The 23,217-nt window shown below is 39.6% G+C and overlaps 1 protein-coding gene across 1 annotated transcript in view; it reads right to left on the minus strand.

Annotated features, from left to right (window-relative positions):
* The window catches only part of ANKRD42 (ankyrin repeat domain 42), an 88,701-nt gene that overhangs the window by 29,159 nt on the left and 36,325 nt on the right, over positions 1-23,217 (minus strand). The window contains exon 6 of the mRNA XM_027578738.1: positions 3,471-3,596. Within this exon, the coding sequence (XP_027434539.1) occupies positions 3,471-3,596 (126 nt within the window). The remainder of the gene's footprint in view (positions 1-3,470; positions 3,597-23,217) is intronic.

Consider the following 23,217-nt stretch of genomic DNA (forward strand, 5'->3'; position numbering starts at 1 on the left):
CCACCCTTCTAGATCCATCTGAAGATTCAGGGAAACGGGGGGGAAAAACAATAGATTTAACTGACTTTAGGTCTACTAAACAGTGAGACTGGAGGACAGGACAGAACTTAGCAAGTGGCTGGCATATAGAGACCCTCAATAAATATCCATAAAGTTGATGAATGAATAAGTGAATGAGAATATTAAGAAAATGTCAGCTTTGCTCTTACCAGATATGTAAGCTCAGTCAAGAAAACGGATCCCTCTGGACCTCAATTTCCTCATCTTTTACAGAGATGATTTCATATTTAGAAGGAGGGTTCATAAAATTACAATAAGTACCATACAAACATAAGGTATTATTTCTGAATTCCCACAAACACTTCTCTAATAATTTAACCCTTACCAACTTCTGTTCCTCAGTTTCTACTCCTGAATTCCTACTGCATGTATTTTAAGAACCAAATACTTTCTGCCATTAATTACATCCTGACTTCTACAAATCTCTAGTTGTTCATTATTTAAGTATGTAGCTCCTTAACAGTAAGGTCTAGATTTCCTAATGTCTACGTGGTGCAGACATATGACTGGTGCTGACTCTAAGTGCCTCTGTAAAATGAATCAAAGACTAAGAACTTTGGGGGAGGGGGTGGGGGGAGGGGTTAGCCTGGTGTGGGTATTAAAGAGGGCACGTATTGAATGGAGCACTGGGTGTTATACGCAAACAGTGAATCATGGAACACTACATCAAAAACTAATGATGTAATGTATGGAGATTAACATAATAAAATAAAATAAAAAAAAAAGACTAGGAACTTTTGGTATAGCTCTAGTGCCTCAAAATGTGAATCCACCTCCAATACTGGCAACAGAGAAAAGAGGACACAAAGATACAGTGACAAAGTAAGAACTCTTCTGCCCTTCTCTAGTTCACTCAGAGCCATCAGAGTTGGCCCCTGAAAATCCTGGGCTTTCTTGCTCTCCTCTAGAGCAAATCCAAAACCAGTTAAAAACAGTACAAGAGGGGCGCCTGGGTGGCTCAGTCATTAGACGTCTCTGCTTTCCGCTCAGGTCATGATCCCGGGGTCCTTGGATCGAGCCCCACATCGGGCTCCCTGCTCGGTGGGAAGCCTGCTTCTCCCTCTCCCACTCCCCCTGCTTGTGCTCCCTCTCTCACTGTGTCTCTCTCTGTCAAATAAATAAATAAAATCTTTAAAAAAAAAAAAAAAGTACACAATTTCCCAGACCTCTAGAAATAACCTCACTTTAGACAAAAACAGCAACAAACTCCATCTTTAAGAGTTACAAAATGGTATTTACGAATCATGGATAATTGTTTTATGTAAGATAGAGTGAGTTTAACCCAACATTTCCATTTTATTACACAGGTAATGTTTACAAAGAGGGGGAAGGGAGGCTAAGTAATTTCTCTAAAATGAAATGCAATAAAAGGATTTTTACCCAAGATCCTTATTGTATATTGGTTAGGATATGTTGATTAATTTTATCAGTGTTTTATAAGAGAACAGATAAAATTATGCTGTGGCTAGAAATTTTTAAGAAATCATTTGAAATACTTATTGTTTAGCAAAGGAAAGAAAGGAGCAGTCACAGTGGATTTAACAATCATTAAATGACTAAGAAGAATGCCTCAATAATAAACACCACAACTTATTTACTGAATCAAAATTAAAATTAAAGAAAAAGAAGCAGAGAGATTAATAAATGTGGAAAATGTGAGTTAAGTTATAAAGTGACATCAACTTTTATTTACCCAATTTGGATATAATCTAAACATAGAGATGTTCACCAGGAAAGGCAAATGCACACAAAACACCCCTTCCCCTACTTGTTGCCACTTATCACCCCCCATCACACCCCCTGATCCACCCCTGGCCCTAGGAATCCTCAATGGACAGACTGACAAGACAAGGGGTGAAGGGCAAACACTTTTGGTTCCTCAATTCACCCTTGCATCTTCTCACAATGGCTGCATCCCAAACACCCTATTGTTATATATCAAGTCCTTTAGAACCTACTTCCAGATCCCTCATTTCAATCTTAGTTCCAGTGGCGAAGAAATGACTAAGAAAGTCTGAAAATCAGCCATCAATGAAATTTAATTCTTCCTGTGAAGATGCAATATAAGCACCATGATCACACTTATCTTTTGCTACAGTGTCTGAATGATACCCAATATATACATTAGTAATAAAAAGTGGTTATATCTAGGATATGAAATGGGGGCTTCAGTCCAGGGCACCACATTTTAAAATATATATATACATACACATAGCACATATTTTAAGTTTCCTCCCCATTCACAAATACCATGGTGAAGAGTTAAACCCCTAGACAGCCAGCTAAGATGGAGGAGCGAGATTTTCCAAGTCTAGGATAGAGTGTTTGCCAAAATAGGAACCTCTCTGTGTGTAGGAGAAAACCCCTTTGCATTCCCCTTCTTCTTATTTCACCTAACCTCTCTTATAAAACTATTGGTACACATGATGTTTAGATTCTATACTGGAGATTCATTATGAGGTAAACCAACTTTACCAATTAAACTAAGAACCTAACCAACAGGAACATAATCTGTGATTGGGACCATCAGAAGTTATTTATAAAATAAAATCTAATTTGAACACATGACTGCATTAACTACAATAACTGTCTTTTTACTCTAACCTTTTTTTTTAAAGGTTAAGTAATCTCTATGCCCAACGTGGGGCTAGAACTCATGACCCCAACTTCAAGGGTCACATGCTCTATTGACTGAGCTGGCCAGGTGACCCTTTAATGTTTTTACAAGAATTACCTGTCATTACATTATGAAATGACTTATAATATCACAAATGAAGCAGAATAGAAATTTCATATGCATTAAGTTAAAGATTTGGTTTTTGATTTTATAAATAAAAGGAAGACTGGCAAGAATAAATCCTAGAGTATGAACTCCCAAATAAGGAGTTGACAATTTGACAAAGTCTGATTAATTAATATTTTAGAATTCCACAGTGAAGGAAGGAGAGAATGCAGACAAAAGTGGCGGACATCTTGAAAATGTGTTTAAATCTAAAGTTCATTGGTATTTCTGTAAAAGTAAAAACATTTTTGCAGAGTACAAGAAGAAAATTCTGTTATACCTTTTTTCAAATTCTACTATACCTTTTTCATGCTTTAGCAAGAATTAATAGATCACTTTTAGTCCAAAGAAAATATTAGTCCCAAGAAACTTCTCCAGCAGTGAATTTCATATCTTATCATGTCAATGTCTTAAGAGATATTCCACTGGAATTACCCTAAATGTGATAGTGAATTTCTAGCATCATAAAAGGAGTATCACAATTGAATTGAAAATTAAGTACTCTGTGTACCATATAAGGTAGACTGATATCCCTTAGGGTATTAGGAAAAGTTTTACATTTTAAAAGGTAAATAACTTCAACAGTAATTATGTCAGAACTGAAAATGAAGCAGGAATCATAACTCACCTTTATGCATAGGAGTTGATCCATTATTATCCCGTTCATTAATATTGATTACTCCATCTTCTATTAATTTCTTAAGCATTTCCAAATCACCCTTAAAGGCAGCCACATGACCTGGGAATGCTAAGGCTATGAATAAAAATTCAGCATTTCAGTAAATACATGCGTTCATTCTTCTTCCCTGCCTTAAGCAGTCACACATTTCAGATTTCAATATTAAGTATGACAATGTTATACTGGTATTAGTTTAACTGATGCAATGACAAGTAATAAAAAGAGAATCATAAGATAAGATTATTATTAATTGTGTAGCCATTTCTCCCCACAGGACTTCAAACATGCCAAGAGTATACTATACCAGAACTATTCTTAGCCATATTCCATTCTTTCCTCAGACCAACACAAAACACAAGAAGATGGCCATTTTCAACCCTTTGTATAAAGACATACTTTGTCTAAAGTCCTACATTTGCACAGACCACTCCCTCTCTGTTTGCAAGGAAGTGAAGAAAGCAAAATAAACTGGAAGCAGATAAAGTATATGTATATATACAAACACATATACATATACATATGCTTCTGTAAATGTATCTGACCTAGTGCCTAACCATAAATACTTGAGAAAATGTTTTTAATATAACAACCACATATATTGAGTCCTTACTGAATGCCAGACAAGGATGGTAGTAAGTCTTTGTAGGGAATGCCTCATTATAACCCTCTTAACAACTTTGAGATATACTTATAATCATTTTTATTTTATTTGTTTTTAATTTTTTATTATTATGTTAATCACCATACATCACATCATTAGTTTTTTATGTAGTGTTCCATGATTCATTCTTTGTGCATAACACCCAGTGCTCCATGCAGAACATGCCCTCTTTAATACCCATCACCAGGCTAACCCATCCCACCACCACCCTCCCCTCTAGAACCCTCAGTTTGTTTTTCAGAGTCCATCGTCTCTCATGGTTCGTCTCCCCCTCCGATTTACTCCCCTTCATTCTTCCCCTCCTGCTATCTTCTTTTTTTTTTCTTAATTTATATTGCATTATTTGTTTCAGAGGTACAGATCTATGATTCAACAGTCTTGCACAATTCCCAGCGTTCACCATAGCACATACCCTCCCCAATGTCTATCACCCAGCCACCCCATCCCTACCACGCCCCCACCACTCCAGCAACCCTCAGTTTGTTTCCTGAGATTAAGAATTCCTCATATCAGTGAGGTCATATGATACATGTCTTTCTCTGATTGACTTATTTCACTCAGCATAACACCCTCCAGTTCCATCCACGTCGTTGCAAATGGCAAGATCTCATTCCTTTTGATGGCTGCATAATATTCCATTGTGTATATATACCACCTCTTCTTTATCCATTCATCTGTTGATGGACATCTTGGCTCTTTCCACAGTTTGACTATTGTGGACATTGCTGCTATGAACTTTGGGGTGCACGTACCCCTTCGGATCCCTACATTTGTATCTTTGTGGTAAATACCCAGTAGTGCAATTGCTGGATCGTAGGGTAGCTCTATTTTCAACTGTTTGAGGAACCGCCATACTGTTTTCCAGAGTGCCTGCACCAGCTTGCATTCCCACCAACAGTGTAAGAGGGTTCCCCTTTCTCTGCGTCCCCGCCAACATCTGTCGTTTCCTGACTTGTTAATTTTAGCATTTCTGACTGGTGTGAGGTGGTATCTCATTGAAGTTTTCATTTGGATTTCCCTGATGCTGAGCGATGTTGAGCACTTTTTCATGGGTCTGTTGGCCATTTGGATGTCTTCTTTGGAAAACAGTCTGTTCGTGTCTTCTGCCCATTTCTTGATTGGACCATTTGTACTTTGGGTGTTGAGTTTGATAAGTTCTTTATAGATTTTGGATGCTAGCCCTTTATCTGATATGTCATTTGCAAATATTTTCTCCCATTCTGTCGGTTGTCTTTTGGTTTTGTGCACTGTTTCTTTTGCTGTGCAAAAGCTTTTTATCTTGATGAAATCCCAATAGTTCATTTTTGCCCTTGCTTCCCTTGCCTTTGGCGATGTTTCTGGAAGAAGTTGCTGCGGCTGAGGTCGAAGAGGTTGCTACCTGTGTTCTCCTTTAGGATATTGATGGACTCCTGTCTCACGTTTACGTCTTTCAACCATTTGGAGTCTATTTTTGTGTGTGGTGTAAGGAAATGGTCCAGTTTCATTCTTCTGCATGTGGCTGTCCAATTTTCCCACCACCATTTGTTGAAGAGACTGTCTTTTTTCCACTGGACATTCTTTCCTGCTTTGTCAAAGATGAGTTGACCATAGAGTTGAGAGTCCATTTCTGGGCTCTCTATTCTGTTCCATTGATCTATGTATCTGTTTTTGTGCCAGTACCATACTGTCCTGATGATGACAGCTTTGTAATAGAGCTGGAAGTCCGGAATTGTGATACTTCAAGCTTTGCTTTTCTTTTTCAACATTCCTCTGGCTATTCTGGGTCTCTTCTGGTTCCATACAAAAATTAAGATTATTTGTTCCATTTCCTTGAAAAAAGTGGATGGTATTTTGATGGGGATTGCATTGAATGTGTAGATCGCTCTAGGTAGCATTGACACCTTCACAATGTTCCTCCAATCCATGAGCATGGAACGCTTTTCCATTTCTTTGTGTCTTCTTCAATTTCTTTCATGAGTATTTTATAGCTTTCTGAGTACAGATCCTTTGCCACTTTGGTTAAATTTATTCCTAGGTATCTTATGGTTTTGGATGCAATTGTAAATGGGATTGTCTCCTTAATTTGTCTCTCTTCTGTCTTGTTGTTGGTGTATAGGAATGCCATGATTTCTGTGCACTGATTTTATATCCTGCCACTTTACTGAATTCCTGTATGAGTTCTAGCAGTTTTGGGGTGGAGTCTTTTGGGTTTTCCACATACAGTATCATATCATCTGCAAAGAGTGAGAGTTTGACTTCCTCTTTGCCGATTTGGATGCCATTAATTTCTTTTTGTTGTCTGATTGCGGCGGCTAGGACTTCTAATATTATGTTGAATAGCAGTGGTAATAGTGGACATCCCTGCCATGTTCCTGATTTAGGGGGAAAGCTCTCAGCTTTTCCCCATTGAGAATGATATTCGCTGTTCGTTTTTCATAGATGGCTTTTATGATATTGAGGTATGTACCTTCTATCCCTATACTCTGAAGAGTTTTGATCACGAAAGGATGCTGTACTTTGTCAAATGCTTTTTCTGCATCTATTGAGAGGATCATAAGGTTCTTGTTCTTTCTTTTGTTAATGTATTGTATCAGGTTGATTGATTTGCAGATGTTGAAACAGGCTTGCAGCCCAGGGATTAAATCCCACTTGGTCGTGGTGAATATCCTTTTAATGTACTATTGTATCCTATTGGCTAGTATTTTAGTGAGAATTTTTGCATCCATGTTCATCAAGGATATTGGCCTGTCATTCTCCTTTTTGATGGGGTCTTTGTCTGGTTTGGGGATCAAGGTAATAGGGGCCTCATAAAATGAGTTCTGAAGTTTTCCTTCTATTTCTATTTTTTGGAACAGTTTCAGGAGAATAGGTGTTAATTCTTCTTTAAATGTTTGGTAGAATTCCCCTGGGAAGCCATCTGGCCCTGGGCTCTTGTTTGTTGGGAGATTTTTGATGACTGCTTCAATTTCCTTAGTGGTTATAGGTCTGTTCAGGTTTTCTATTGCTTCCTGGTTCAGTTTTGGTAGTTGATACAGCTCTAGGAATGCATCCATTTCTTCCAGATTATCTAATTTGCTGGCATAGAGTTGCTCATAATATGTTCCTATAATTGTTTGTATTTCTTTGGTGTTTGTTGTGATCTCTCCTCTTTCATTCATGATTTTGTTGATTTGGGTCATTTCTCTTTTCTTTTGGATAAGTCTGGCCAGGGGTTTATCAATCTTGTTAATTCTTTCAAAGAACCAGCTCCTAGTTTTGCTGACCTGTTCTACTGTTCTTTTGGTTTCTATTTCATTGATTTCTGCTCTGATCTTTATTATTTCTCTTCTCCTGCTGGGTTCAGGCTTTATTTGCTGTTTTTTCTCTAACTCCTTTAGGTGTAGGGTTAGGTTGTGTATTTGAGACCTTTCTTCTTTCTTGAGAAAAGCTTGTATTCCTATATACTTTCCTCTTAGGACTGCCTTTACTGTATCCGAAAGATTTTGAACAGTTGTGTTTTCATTTTCATTGGTTTCCATGAATTTTTTAAATTCTTCTTTAATTTCCTGGTTGACCCATTCATTCTTTAATAGGAAGCTCTTTAGCCTCCATGTATTTGAGTTCTTTCCGACTTTCCTCTTGTGATTGAGTTCCAGTTTCAAGGCACTGTGGTTTGAAAATATGCAGGGAATAATCCCAATCTTTTGGTACCGGTTGAGACCTGATTTGTGACCTAGGATGTGATCTATTCTGGAGAATGTTCCATGGGCACCAGAGAAGAATGTGTATTCCGTTGTTTTGGGATGGACTGTTCTGAATATGCCTGTGAAGTCCATTTGGTCCAGTGTGTCATTTAAAGTCTTTATTGACTTGTTGATCTTTTGCTTAGATGATCTGTCCATTTCAGTCAGGGGGGTGTTAAAGTCCCCACTATTATTGTATCGTTGTTGATGGGTTTCTTTGCTTTTATTATTAATTGCCTTATATAATCGGCTGCTCCCATGTTAGGGGCATATATGTTTACAATTGTTAGATCTTCTTGTTGGATAGACCCTTTAAGTAGGATATAGTGTCCTTCCTCATCTCTTATTACAGTCCTTGTTTTAAAATCTAATTTGTCCGATATGAGGATTGCCACCCGGCTTCCTTTAGGTGTCCATTAGCATGGTAAATGGTTTTCCACCCCCTCACTCTCAATCTGGGGGTGTCTTTGGGTCTAAAATGAGTATCCTGCAGACAGCATTTTGATGGGTCTTGTTTTTTAATCCAATCTGATAGCCTGTGTCTTTTGATTGGGGCATTGAGCCCATTTACATTCAGGGTAACTATTGAAAGGTATGAATTTAGTGCCATTGTATTGCCTGTAAGGTGACTGTTACTGTATATTGTCTGTGTTCCTTTCTGGTCTATGCTGCTTTTAGGCTCTCTCTTTGCTTAGAGGGCCCCTTTCAATATTTCTTGGAGGGCTGGTTTCGTGTTTGCAAATTCCTTTAGTTTTTGTTTGTCCTGGAAGCTTTTTATCTCTCCTTCAATTTTCAATGAGAGCCTAGCTGGATATACTATTCTTGGCTGCATATTTTTCTCGTTTAGTGCTCTGAAGATATCATGCCAGTCCTTTCTAGCCTGCCAGGTCTCTGTGGATAAGTCTGTTGCCAACCTAATGTTTCTACCATTATAGGTTACGTATCTCTTCTCCTGAGCTGCTTTCAAGATTTTCTCTTTGCCTCTGAGACTTGCAAATTTTACTATTAGATGTCGGGGTGTTGACCTATTTTTATTGATTTTGAGAGGGGTTCTCTGTGCCTCCTGGATTTTGATGCCTGTTTCCTTTCCCACATTAGGGAAGTTCTCTGCTATAATTTGCTCCAATATACCTTCTTCCCCCCTCTCTCTTTCTTCTTCTTCTGGGATCCCAATTATTCTAATGTTGTTTCATCTTACGGTATCACTTATCTCTTGAATCCTACCCTCGTGATCCAGTAGTTGCTTATCTTTTTCTCAGCTTCTTTATTTTCCATCATCTGGTCTTCTGTATTGCTAATTCTCTCTTCTGCCTCATTTATCCTAGCAGATAATGGCCCCATTTATGATTGCACCTCATTAAGAGCCTTTTTGATTTAGATTTGGTTAGATTTTAGTTCTTTTATTTCTCCATGAAGGGTGTCTCTAATAACTTCCATGCTTTTTTCAAGCCCAGCTAGCATCTTTAAAATCATGATTCTGAACTCTAGGTCTGACATCGTACTAATGTCCATACTGAGTAGGTCCCTGGCATTCGGTACTACCTCTTGTTCTTTTTGCTGAGGTGATTTTTTTCGTCTTGTCATTTTGTCTAGAGGAGAATAGATGAATGAGAGAACAAAATGCTAACAGGTTAACCATGTCCCCAGCAAATATACTCTAAGCAAATCAGAAAAGACCTGAAACCAGGGGGAAACAAAGGGAAAGAAAGAAAAAAGAAAGAGGAAAAAAAGAAAAAGAAAAAGATAAACACAAACAAAACAGAACAAAACAAACAAAAAAACAGAATATGATCAAATATGATCAGGCTGGTGCATAGATCAGTGCCACACACAAGATTTTGGGTGTATTTTGGTCTGTGAGAACAAAGTGCCTCCTAAAATTTTAAGGAAAGAAAGACTTATATATGTACAAAATAAGTGTTGATACAATGAAGGGATGGAAGATGACTGTAAAGGTGAAAATTATAAAAGATTTTATAAACGGAATTAATAAGAAGTTGTTTGAAAAAAGAAAGAAGAAGATTTTAAAAAAGAAAAAAAAAAGGGAGAGAATGTGATCAGGCAGGAGACTAGAACAAAGCCATACACTAGTGATTTAGGGTATATTTTGATCGGTTAGAAGAAACTGTATCTCAAAATTTTAAAGAGAGAACAACTTATATATATGTGCTAAAAATAAGGGTAACTACTATGAAGGGATAGGATATGACTAAAAATGAAAAATAAAATTTTTTTAAAAGGGATTGATAAATGTTGTTTGAAAAAGGGAAAAAGAAAAATTAAAAAAAAAACAGTTAAAAAAATTAACTTTGATCAATCAGAGAAAGACATGTATCATATGACCTCACTGATATGAGGAATTCTTAATCTCAGGAAACAAACTGAGTGTTACTGGAGTGGTTGGGGTGGGAGGGATGGGGTGGCTGGGTGATAGACATTGGGGAGGGTATATGCTACGGTGAGCGCTGTGAATTATGCAAGACTGTTGAATCACAGATCTCTACTTCTGAAACAACGCAACATATTTTAAGAAAAAAGAAAAAGAAGAAGATAGCAGGAGAGGAAGAATGAAGGGGAGTAAGTCAGAGGGGGAGATGAACCATGAGAGATGATGGACTCTGAAAAACAAACTGAGGGTTCTGGAGGGGAGGAGGGGAGGGGGATGGGTTAGCCTGGTGATGGGTATTAAAGAGGGCACATTCTGCATGGAGCACTGGGTGTTATGAACAAACAATGAATCGTGGAACACTACATCAAAAACTAATGATGTAATATATGGTGATTAACATAACAATAAAAAAATTTTTAAAAAAATTAACTTTGAGAAACTAAAGAATCATGGTAAAAAAGCCATGAATTCTATGTGCAGTATTCCCCTAGCGCTGGAGTTCCGCCGTTCTCATTGATTGGTAAACTTGGTCTTGGCTGGCGGTTCTTGCTGATCTTCTGGGGGAGGGGCCTGTTGCCGTGGTTCCCAAACGTCTTTGCCGAGGCGGAATTGCCCCGCCCTTGTCGGTCTGGGCTAAGCAATCTGCTCGGGTTTGCTCTCGGGAGCTTTTGTTCCCTGCACGCTCTCGGTACAGCTTTGGAGGACAAGAGTGAAAATGGCAGCCTCCCAATCTCCGCCCGAAGAAGCCGAGAACTCAGGGCCCCGCTCCTCCGTGCGCCCCCAGAGAAAAGCAGTCAGTCATTCCCGTCTCCCCGGTCTCTGGCCACACTCCGTGCTCACCCAGCCTGTGACCGAGTGTTTCTATCTCTGACACCCAACTCGGTGTGGAGTCTCCAAAACCAGCAGATCCCTGAGGTGTGCTCCCGCACGGCTCCTCCCAGGGGAGGAAGGGGGAGTCTCCCCGGATCTGCCGCTTGTTGGGTCCCTGCTGGAGGAACAGTGGCCCGACTGTGCCAAGGATCACAGTTTATGGCAACCCCAAGCTGAGAGCCCGTGCCTCGGCTCCGTCTCTGCAGCTGGCTTCCTCCGCTCCGATACCTGGGAGCTCTGCCACACTCAGGCACCCCTGGTCTTTCTGTGACCCCAAGGGTCCTGAGACCACACTGTCCCACGAGGGTTCCACCCCCAGCTTAGCCACTGGAGTGGCGTCCCTCAGCGGAGCCGACTTCTAAAACTTCCGATTTTGTGCTCCACAGCTCTATCACTTGCCCGAAGCGGCCGATGGAGGCCCCCTCCCCCACCGTCTATCCTCCCGAATATTGCCTCGGATTCACTTCTCTGCACGTCCTACCTTCCAGAAAGTGGTCGCTTTTCTGTTCAGAGTGCTGTTGCTATTCTTATCTTTGATCTCCTATTGAGTTCGTAGGTGTTCAGAATGGTTTGATCCCTATTCAGCTGAATTCCTGAGACCAGACAAAATGCAGGTCTCCTACTCCTCCGCCATCTTGCTCCACTGTAGTTATTCTCATTTTTAAATACAGAAACAGAATAGCCAGAGTATTTTTAAAGATTTACTTATTTATTTATTATTTATTTATTTTTAGAGAGAAACAGAGAACACAGTGAGGAGAGGCAGAGAGAGAGAGTCCCAAGCAGACTCTGTGCTGAGCATAGAGCCCAACACAGGGCTTGATCTCATGACCACAAGATCATGATATGAGCTGAAGCCAAGAGTTGGACACTTAACCAACTATACCACTGAGGTACCCCTCCAAAGAGTATTTTTTAAATAACAAAGCTGGAAAAAAAAAATAAAAGAAAAATAAATAAATAAAATAAAATAACAAAGTTGGAGACTTACACTACCTGATTCTAAGTCTTACTATAAAGCTATAGTAACCAAGACAGTTGTAGTATTGGCAAATAAACAGATATATCAGTAAGACAGAACGCAGAGGCCAGAAATACACCCATACGTATACAGGCAACTGATTTTTTACAAAGCTGACAAAATATTTCAATGGGGAAAGGGAAGTCTTTCCAAAAATATGGTGCTATGACAAGTAGCTATATGTGGGGGGGGGACAAAAAATTTTAAATAAACACTTTATTTCCCCCAAAATTCCACATAAAATTTAACTTGATGTAGATTAAAGATCTGAATTAAAAAAATAAAACTGATAAACTTCTAGAAAACTATAGAAGAACATCTTGCTAACTTTGAGGTGGACAAATATTTCATAGATAGGACACACAGAAAGTGACGTGTAGAAAAGATTGATAAATTCTACTTTATCAAAATTTAAAACTTTTGTTCTTTGAAAGACACTCCACGGGGCACCTGGGTGGAGTGCCAGTTAAACGTCCAACTCTTGATTTATTTCAGCTCAGGTCATGATCTCAGGGTCGTGAGATCAAGCAATGTGTCAGGCTCCATACTGAGTGTGGAGCCTAAGATTCACTCTCCCTTCTCTCCCTGCCCCTCTCCTGTTACTCATGTGCACTCTCTTTCTCTCTAAAATAAAATTTTAAAATATATATATATATAGCCAAGAAACCAGGCAAGCTTCAGAATGGGAGAAAATATAGGCCATAACATATATCTGAGAAAACATAAAGAACTGTTAAAAGTCAATAATTAGTAGACAAACAACCCAATTAAAAAATGGGCAAAAGAATTAAACAGATACTTCATAAAAGATATACGAATGCCCATTTGAAAAGATGCTCAATATCATTACTTTTCAGGAAAATGCAGATTAAAACCACAGTAAGATAACACTACACATCCATTAGAACAGCTAATAAAACAGACTGACCATACCAAGTGCTAGCAATTCCATGGAACAAATGGAATTCTCATACATTATCTGGTGGAGATGTAAAGCAATACAACTATTTTAGAAAATAACAACTTTTTTTGTTGTTGTTGTTAAGTAGGCTTCACGCCCAGCATGGAGCCCACAGTGGGGCCTGAACTCATGACCCTAAGATCAAGACCTGATCTGAGGTCAAGAGTCAGACTCAACCAACTGAGCCACTCAGGTGCCCCAGTTACACAACTTCTTAAAGTTAAACATACACCCACCATACACCATTCGCCATACACCCCACTCCTCTGTATTTACCAAGAGAACTGCAAACATATGTCTATGTAAATGTTCAGAGCAGCTTTATTAATAATAGCCCCAAAGTGGGAACAACCCAAATGTTCATCATCAGGTGAACTGTTAAAAAAAAATATATGGTATATCCATATAATGAAATGCTATTCAGCAATAAAAAGGAATGCACTATTATTAATATACATAACAAGGATGAATCTCAAAATGGTTCCATTAGAAAATTCAAATCTACAGGGACAGAAAGCAAGAAAGTTGTTGTGTGGGGCCAGGGTGAAAGTAAGGGTAAACTTTGAGAGGATATAAAAAAAACTCCAGAGGTGATAGAAATGTTTTATATCTGATTGTGATGCTTTCATGAGTGAAAACATACTTCAAAACTCACTGCACACTAAATGAATACAGTTTATTCTACACAAATCATAATTTAATGAAGTTGATTTTAGGGGTGCCTGGGTGGCTCAGTTGGTTCAGTGTCAGACTCTTAACTTAGATCAGGACATGATCTCAGGGTCCTGGGATTGAGCCCCAGGTGAGGCTCCATGCTCAGCCTGGAGTCGGCCTGAGGATTCTCTCCCTCTCCCTCTGTCCCTCCCCCCATTTGTGCACACTCTCTCTACAATAAATACAACTTAAAAAAAAAAAAAAAACTTAAAGTTGATTTTTTTAAAGAGGATATCCTAATCAGAGTGAAAAAACAAACCACAGTGTGAGAGAAAAATCTATATGAGAATTAATAAAGGACTGGAATCAAGACAATACAAAGAACCCAAATTATTTAGAAAAGGACAAAGAACATGATTATTAAAAAGGGAGTATAGGGAGCAAGATGGCAGAGGAATAGGAGACCTGGATTTCGTCTGGTCCCAGGAATTCAGCTGATATGGATCAAACCACTCTAAACACCTACGAATTCAACAGGAGATTGAAGAAAAGAATAGCAACAACACTCTGAACAGAAAAGCGACCACTTTCTGGAAGGTAGGATGTGCAGAGAAGTGAACCCGAGGCAATAATCGGGAGGAGAGACGACGGGGTAGGGGACCTCTGTCAGCCAATACCGGCAAGTGATAGAGCAGCAGAGCACAAAATCGGAAGTTTTAGAAGTCGGCTCCACTGAGGGACCTCGCTCCAGTGGCTAAGGAGGGGGTGGAACCCTTGCTGGGACAGAATGGTCTCAGGACCCTTGGGGTCACAGAAAGACTGGGGGTGCCTGAGGGTGGCAGAACTCCCAGCTATCGGAGTGGGGAAGCCAGCTGCAGAGATGGAGCCAAGGAGTGGGCTCTCAGCTTGGGGTTGCCATAAACCATGATCCACAGCACACTCAGGCCACTGCTTTTCCAGCAGGGACCCAACAAGCAGCAGATCTGGGGAGACTCCCCTTCCTCCCCCGGGAGGAGCGGAACGGGAGCACACCGCAGAGATCTGCTGGGTTAGGAGACTCCACACGGGGTCGGGTGCCAGAGACAGAAACGCTCGGTCACAGGCCGGGTGAGCACGGAGTGCGGCTGGAGACCAGGGATAGGGGAGTGACTGACTGCTTTTCTCTGGGGACTCACTGAGGAGGGGGGCCCCTAGTTCTTGGCTCCTCTGGGGTGAAGATTGGGAGGCCGCCATTTTCCCTCTTGTCCTCCAAAGCCATAGGAAAGCTTGCAGGGAACAAAAGCTCCCGAGACCAAACCAGAGCAGATTACTTAACTCAGAGCTGGCAAGGGCAGGCAATTCCGCCACCAGCAAAGACATTTGAGAACCATGGCAACAGGACCCTCCCCTAGAAGATCAGCAAGAACCGCCAGCCAAGACCAAGTTTACCGATCAATGAGAATGGCAGAACTTCAGTGCTAGGGGAATACTACACATAGAATTCATGGCTTTTTTACCATGATTCTTTAGTATTTCAAAGTTAATTTTTTTAACTTTTTAAAAAAATTTTTCGTTTTCCCTTTTTCAACCAACATTTATCAATCCGTTTTTTAAAAAATCTTTTTTATTTTTCATTTTTAGAGTCATATTCTATTCCTTCATAGGAGTTAACATTATTTTTGATATATATATATATATATAAGTTGTTCTCTCTTAAAAATTTTGGGATACAGTTTCTTCTAACAGATCAAAATATACCCTAAATCTCTAGTGTACGGCTTTGTTCTAGTCTCCTGCCTGATCATATGCTCTCACTTTTTATTTTTTTTAATCTTCTTCTTACTTTTTTCAACCAACTTCTTATCAATTCCTTTTATAAAATCTTTTATAATTTTCATCTTTACACTCATATTCCATCCCTTCATCGTATTAACCCTTATTTTTCTACATATATAAGTTTTTCTTTCTTTAAAATTTTGGGAGGCCATTTTTTCGTACAGACCAAAATACACCCAAAATCTAGTGTGTGGCACTGATCTATGCACCAGCCTGATCATATTTGATCATATTCTGTTTTTTTTCTTTTATTTTGTTTGTTTTTATCTTTCACTTTTTCTTTTTTCTTTCTTTCCCTTTCTTTTCCCCCAGTTTCATGTCTATACTGATTTGTTCAGTGTGTATTTTCTGAGGATGTTGTTACCCTGTTAGCATTTTGTTCCCTCATTCATCTATTCTCCTCTGGACAAAATGACAAGACGAAAAAAATCACCTCAAAAAAAAGATCAAGAGGCAGTACCAACTGCCAGGGACCTAATCAATATGGACATTAGTAAGATGACAGAACTAGAGTTCAGAATGACGGTTTTAAAGATACTAGCTGGGCTTGATAAAATCATGGAACTTATTAGAGAAACCCTTTCTGGAGAAATAAAAGAACTAAAATCTAACCAAGTCGAAATCAAAAAGGCTATTAATGAGGTGCAATCAAAAATGGAGGCTCTAACTGCTAAGATAAATGAGGCAAAGAGAGAATTAGTGATATACAAGACCAAATAATGGAAAATAAAGAAGCTGAGAAAAAGAGAGATAAACAACTACTGGATCATGAGGGCGGAAATCAAGAGATAAGCAATACCATAAGATGAAACAACATTAGAATAATTGGGATCCCAGAAAAAGAAGAAAGAGAGAGGGAGGCAGAAGGTATTTTGGAGTAAATTATAGCAGAGAACTTCCCCAATATGCAGAAGGAAACGGGCATCAAAATCCAGGAGGCACAGAGAACCCCTCTCAAAATCAATAAAAATAGGTCAACACCCTGACATCTAATAGTAAAATTTACGAGTCTCAGAGACAAAGAGAAAATCCTGAAAGCAGCTAGGGAGAAGAGATCTGTAACCTACAATGGTAGAAACATTAGACTGCCAAGAGACCCATCCAGAGAGACCTGGCAGGCCAGAAAGGACTGGCATGATATATTCAGAGAAGTATTCAGAAAGATATGCAGCCAACAATACTATATCCAGCTCGGTTGTCACTGAAAATAGAAGGAGAGATAAAAAGCTTCCAGGACAAACAAAAATTAAAGGAATTTGCAAACACGAAACCAGCCCTCCAAGAAATATTGAAAGGGGTCCTCTAAGCAAAGATAGAGCCTAAAAGTAGCATAGAACAGAAAGGAACAAAGACAAAATACAGTAACAGTCACCTTACAGGCAATACAATGGTACTAAATTCATGTCTTTCAATAGTTACCCTGAATGTAAATGCGCTAAATGCCCCAATCAAAAGACACAAGATATCAGATTGGATAAAAAACCAAGACCCATCGATATGCTGTCTGCAAGAGACTCATTTTAGACCCAAAGACACCCCCACATTGAAAGTGAGGGGGTGGAAAACCATTTACCATGCTAACGGACACCAAAAGAAAGCTGGGGTGGCAATCCTTATATCAGACAAATTACACTTTAAACCCAAGACTGTAATAAGAGATGAGGAAGGACACTATATCCTACTTAAAGGGTCTATCCAACAAGAAGATCTAACAATTGTAAATATCTAGGCCCCTAACATGGGAGCAGCCAATTATATAAGGCAATTAATAACAAAAGCAAAGAAACTCAAAGACAACAATACAATAATAGTGGGGGACTTTAACACCCTCCTCACTGAAATGGACAGATCATCTAAGCAAAAGATCAACAAGGAAATAAAGACTTTAAATGACACACTGGACCAAATGGACTTCACAGGCATATTTAGAACATTCCATCCCAAGCAACAGAATACACATTCTTCTCTAGTGCCCATAGAACATTCTCCAAAATAGATGACATCCTAGGTCACAAATCAGGTCTCAACCGGTACCAAAAGATTGGAATCATTCCCTGCATATTTTCAGACCACGACGCTTTGAAACTAGAACTCAATCACAAGAGGAAAATCGCAAAGAACTCAAATACACAGAGGCTAAAGAGCATCCTACTAAAGAATGAATGGTTCAGGGGGGCGGAGCAAGATGACGGTGGAGTAGGAGCCCTGGATTTCGTCTGGTCTCAGGAATTCAGCTGAATAGGGATCAAACCATTCTGAACACCTACGAACTCAACAGGAGATCGAAGATAAGAGTAACAACACTCTGAACAGAAAAGCGACCACTTTCTGGAAGGTAGGACGTGAGGAGAAGTGAATCCGAGGCGCTATTCGGGAGGATAGACGGCAGGGGAGGGGGCCTCCGTCGGCCGCTTCTGGCAAGTGATAGAGCCGCAGAGCACAAAATCAGAACTTTTAGAAGTCGGCTCCGCTGAGGGACGTCACTCCAGGGGCTAAGCTGGGGGTAGAAACCTCGCGGGACGGTGTAGTCTCAGGACCCACAGGGTCACAGAAAGACCGGGGGTGCCTGAGTGCAGCACAGCTCTGAGGTATCGGAGCAGGGAAGCCGGCTGCAGAGACGGAGCCGAGGCGCTGGCTCTCAGCTTGGGGTTGCCATAAACTGTGATCCGTGGCCCAGTTGGGAGCAGTGGGAGGAGCAGTGGCTCCTCCAGCAGGGACCCAACAAGCAGCAGAGCCGGGGAGACTCCCCTTCCTCCCCCGGGAGGAGCGGCGCAGAAGCGCACCACAGGGATCTGCTGGGTTTGGAGACTCCACACAGGGTCGGGTGCCAGAGATAGAAACGGTCGGTCACAGGCCGGGTGAGCACGGAGTGCGGCCGGAGACCGGGGACATGGAAGTGACTGCTTTTCTCAGGGGGCACACTGAGGAGCGGGGCCCCAAGTTTTCAGCTCCTCCGGGCGGAGATTGGGAGGCCACCGTTTTCACCCTCATCCTCCAAAGCTGTACCGAGAGCTTGGCAGGGAACAAAAGCTCCTGAGAGCAAACCGGGCAGCTTGCTTAGCCCGGACTCATAAGGGCGGGGCAATTCCGCCTCCAGGAAAGACATTTGGGAACCATGGAAACAGGCCCCTCCCCCAGGAGATCAGCAGGAACAGCCAGCAAGCAAAGACCAAGTTTACCGATCAAGGAGAACAGGAGAACTCCAGCGCTAGGGGAATACTGCACATAGAATTTATGGCTTTTTTACCATAATTCATTAGTTTTTCAAACTTAATTTTTTTAACTGTTTTTTTTTATTTTTCTTTTTCCCTTTTTCAAACATCTTATCAATCCCTTTTTTAAAAAAAAACATTTTTTATTTTTCATTTTTAGAGTCATATTTTTATACCTTCATAGTAGTTACCCTTATTTTTGGCATATATATATATAAGTTGTTCTCTCTTTAAAATTTTGAGATACAATTCCTTCTAAGATCAAAATATACCCTAAATCACTAGTGTATGGCTTTGTTCTATTCTCCTGCCTGATCACATTCTCTCCCTTTTTTCTTCCTTTTTTTTCTTTTTTCTTTTTCTTTTTAAATCTTCTTTCTTTTTAAAAACTACTTCTTATCAACTCCTTTTATAAAATATTTTATAATTTTCATCTTTACGTTCATCTGCCATACCTTCATTGTATCAACCCTTATTTTGTACATATATAAGTCTTTCTTCCTTTAAAATTTTAGCAGGCACTTTCTTCTACCACACCAAAATATGCCCAAAAGCTAGTGTGTGGCACTGATCTATGCACTAGCCTGATCATATTTGATCATATTGTTTTTTTTTCTGTTCTGTTCTGTTTGTTTTTATCTTTTTCTTTTTCCTTTTTTTTTCTCTTCTTTCTTACCCTTCCTTGTCCCCTGGTTTCAGGTCTTTTCTGATTTGTATAGAGTATATTTGCTGGAGACGTTGTTAACCTGTTAGCATTCTGTTCTCTCATTCATCTGTTCTCCTCTGGACAAAATGACAAGACGAAAAAAATCACCTCAGCAAAAAGAACAAGAGGTAGTACCGTCTGCCAGGGACCTACTCAATACTGACCTTAGTACGATGTTGGACCTAGAGTTCAGAATCATGACTTTAAAGATACTAGCTGGGTTTGAAAAAAGTGTGGAAGTTATTAAGAAACCCTTTCTGGAGAAAAAAAAGAACTAAAATCTAACCAAGTCGAAATCAAAAAGGCTATTAATGAGGTGCAATCAAAAATGGGGGCACTAAATGCTAGGATAAATGAGGCAGAAGAAAGAATCAGCGAAATAGAAGACCAAATGATGGAAAATAAAGAGGCCGAGAAAAAGAGAGTTAAACAACTACAGGATCACAAGGGCAGAATTCTAGAGATAAGCGATACGATAACGAAACAACATTAGAATAATTGGGACCCCAGAAGAAGAAGAAAGAGAGAGAGGGCCAGAAGGTATATTGGAACAAATTATAGCAGAGAACTTCCCTAATGTGGGAAAGGAAACAGGCATCAAAATCCAGGAGGCACAGAGAACTCCTCTCAAAATCAATAAAAATAGGTCAACACCCCGACATCTAATAGTAAAACTTATGAGTCTCAGAGACAAAAAGAAAATCCTGAAAGCAGCTCGGGAGAAGAGATATGTAACCTACAATGGTAGAAACATTAGATTGGCAACAGACCTATCCACAGAGAGCTGGCAGGCCAGAAAGGACTGGCATGAGATCTTCAGAGCACTAAACGAGAAAAATATGCAGCCAAGAATACTATATCCAGCTAGGCTATCACTGAAAATAGAAGGAGAGATAAAAAGCTTCCAGAACAAACAAAAACTAAAGGAATTTGCAAACACAAAACCAGCCCTACAAGAAATATTGAAAGAGGTCCTCTAAGCAAAAAGAGAGCCTAAAAGCAGCATAGATCAGAAAGGAACACAGACAATATACAGTAACAGTCACCTTACAGGCAATACAATGGCACTAAATTCATACCTTTCAATAGTTACCCTGAATGTAAATGGGCTCAATGCCCCAATCAAAAGACACAGGCTATCAGATTGGATTAAAAAACAAGACCCATCAAAATGCTGTCTGCAAGAGACTCATTTTAGACCCAAGACACCCCCACATTGAAAGTGAGGGGGTGGAAAACCATTTACCATGCTAATGTACACCAAAAGAAAGCTGGGGTGGCAATCCTTATATCAGACAAATCAGATTTTAAACCAAAGACTGTAATAAGAGATGAGGAAGGACACTATACCCTACTTAAAGGGTCTATCCAACAAGAAGATCTAACAATTGTAAATATCTATGCTCCTAACATGGGAGCAGCGAATTATATAAGGCAATTAATAACAAAAGCAAGGAAACACATCGACAACAATACAATAATAGTGGGGGACTTTAACACCCTCCTCACTGAAATGGACAGATCATCTAAGCAAAAGATCAACAAGGAAATAAAGACTTTAAATGGAACACTGGACCAAATGGACTGTACAGACATATTCAGAATATTCCATCCCAAAGCAACAGAATACACATTCTTCTCTAGTGCCCATGGAACATTCTCCAGAATAGATCACATCCTAGTTCACAAATCAGGTCTCAACCGGTACCAAAAGTTTGGGATTATTCCCTGCATATTTTCAGACCACAATGCTTTGAAACTAGAACTCAATCACAAGAGGAAAGTCGGAAAGAACTCAAATACATGGAGGCTAAAGAGCATCCTACTAAAGAATGAATGGGTCAACCAGGAAATTAAAGAAGAATTTAAAAAATTCATGGAAACCAATGAAAATGAAAACACAACTGTTCAAAATCTTTCGGATACAGTAAAGGCAGTCCTGAGAGGAAAGTATATGGCAATACAAGCCTTTCTCAAGACACAAGAAAGGTCTCAAATACACAACCTAACCCTACACCTAAAGGAGCTGGAGAAAAAAACAGCAAATAAAGCCTAAACCCAGCAGGAGAAGAGAAATAATAAAGATCAGAGCAGAAATCAATGAAATAGAAACCAAAAGAACAGTAGAACAGATCAACAAAACTAGGAGCTGGTTCTTTGAAAGAATTAACAAGATTGATAAACCCCTGGCCAGACTTATCAAAAAGAGAAATGACCCAAATCAACAAAATTATGAACGAAAGAGGAGAGATCACAACCAACACCAAAGACATACAAACAATTATAAGAACATATTATGAGCAACTCTATGCCAGCAAATTAGATAACCTGGAAGAAATGGATGCATTCCTAGAGATGTATCAACTACCAAAACTGAACCAGGAAGAAATAGAAAACCTGAACAGACCTATAACCACTAAGGAAATTGAAGCAGTCACGAAAAATCTCCCAACACACAAGAGCCCAGGGCCAGATGGCTTCCCAGGGGAATTCTATCAGACATTTCAAGAAGAATTAATACCTATTCTCCTGAAACTGTTCCAAAACATAGAAATGGAAGGAAAGCTTCCGAACTCATTTTAGGAGGCCACCATTACCTTGATCCCCAAACCAGACAAAGACCCCATCAAAAAGGAGAATGACAGACCAATATCCTTGATGAACATGGATGCAAAAATTCTCACCAAAATACTAGCCAATAGGATCCAACAGTACATTAAAAGGATTATTCACCACGACCAAGTGGGATTTATCCCTGGGCTTGAAGGTTGGTTCAACATCCACAAATCAATCAATGTGATACAATACATTAATAAAAGAAAGAAGAAGAACCTTATGATCCTCTCAATAGATGAAGAAAAAGTATTTGACCAACTACAGCATCCTTTCTTGATCAAAACTCTTCAGAGGTTAGGGATAGAGGGTACATACCTCAATATCATAAAAGCCATCTATGAAAAACGAACAGCGAATATCCTTCTCAATAGGAAAAATGGAGAGCTCTCCCCCCTAAGGTGAGGAACATGGCAGGGATGTCCACTATCACCACTGCTATTCAACATATTATTAGAAGTCCTAGCCACAGCAATCAGACAACAAAAAGAAATCAAAGGCATCCAAATCGGCAAAGAGGAAGTCAAACTCTCACTCTTTGCAGATGATATGATACTGTATGTGGAAAACCCAAAAGACTCCACCCCAAAACTGCTAGAACTCATACAGGAATTCAGTAATGTAGCAGGATATAAAATCAATGCACAGAAATCAGTGGCATTCCTATACACCAACAACAAGACAGAAGAGAGACAAATCAAGGAGTCGATCCCATTTACAATTGCATCCAAAACCATAAGATACCTAGGAATAAATTTAACCAAAGAGGCAAAGGATCTGTACTCAGAAAACTATACAATACTCATGTAAGAAATTGAGGAAGACACAAAGAAGTGGAAAAACGTTCCATGCTCATGGACTGGAAGAACAAATATTGTGACGATGTCAGTGCTACCTAGAGCAATCTACACATTCAACGCAATCCCTATCAAAATACCATCCATTTTTTTCAAAGAAAGGGAACAAATAATCCTAAAATTTGTATGGAACCAGAAAAGACCCCGAATAGCCAGAGGAAGGTTGAAAAAGAAAAGCAAAGCTGGCGGCATCACAATTCCAGACTTCAACCTCTATTACAAAGCTGTCATCATCA

Source organism: Zalophus californianus, chromosome 11, assembly GCF_009762305.2.
Source record: "Zalophus californianus isolate mZalCal1 chromosome 11, mZalCal1.pri.v2, whole genome shotgun sequence".
NCBI classification, from domain to species: Eukaryota; Metazoa; Chordata; class Mammalia; order Carnivora; family Otariidae; genus Zalophus; species Zalophus californianus.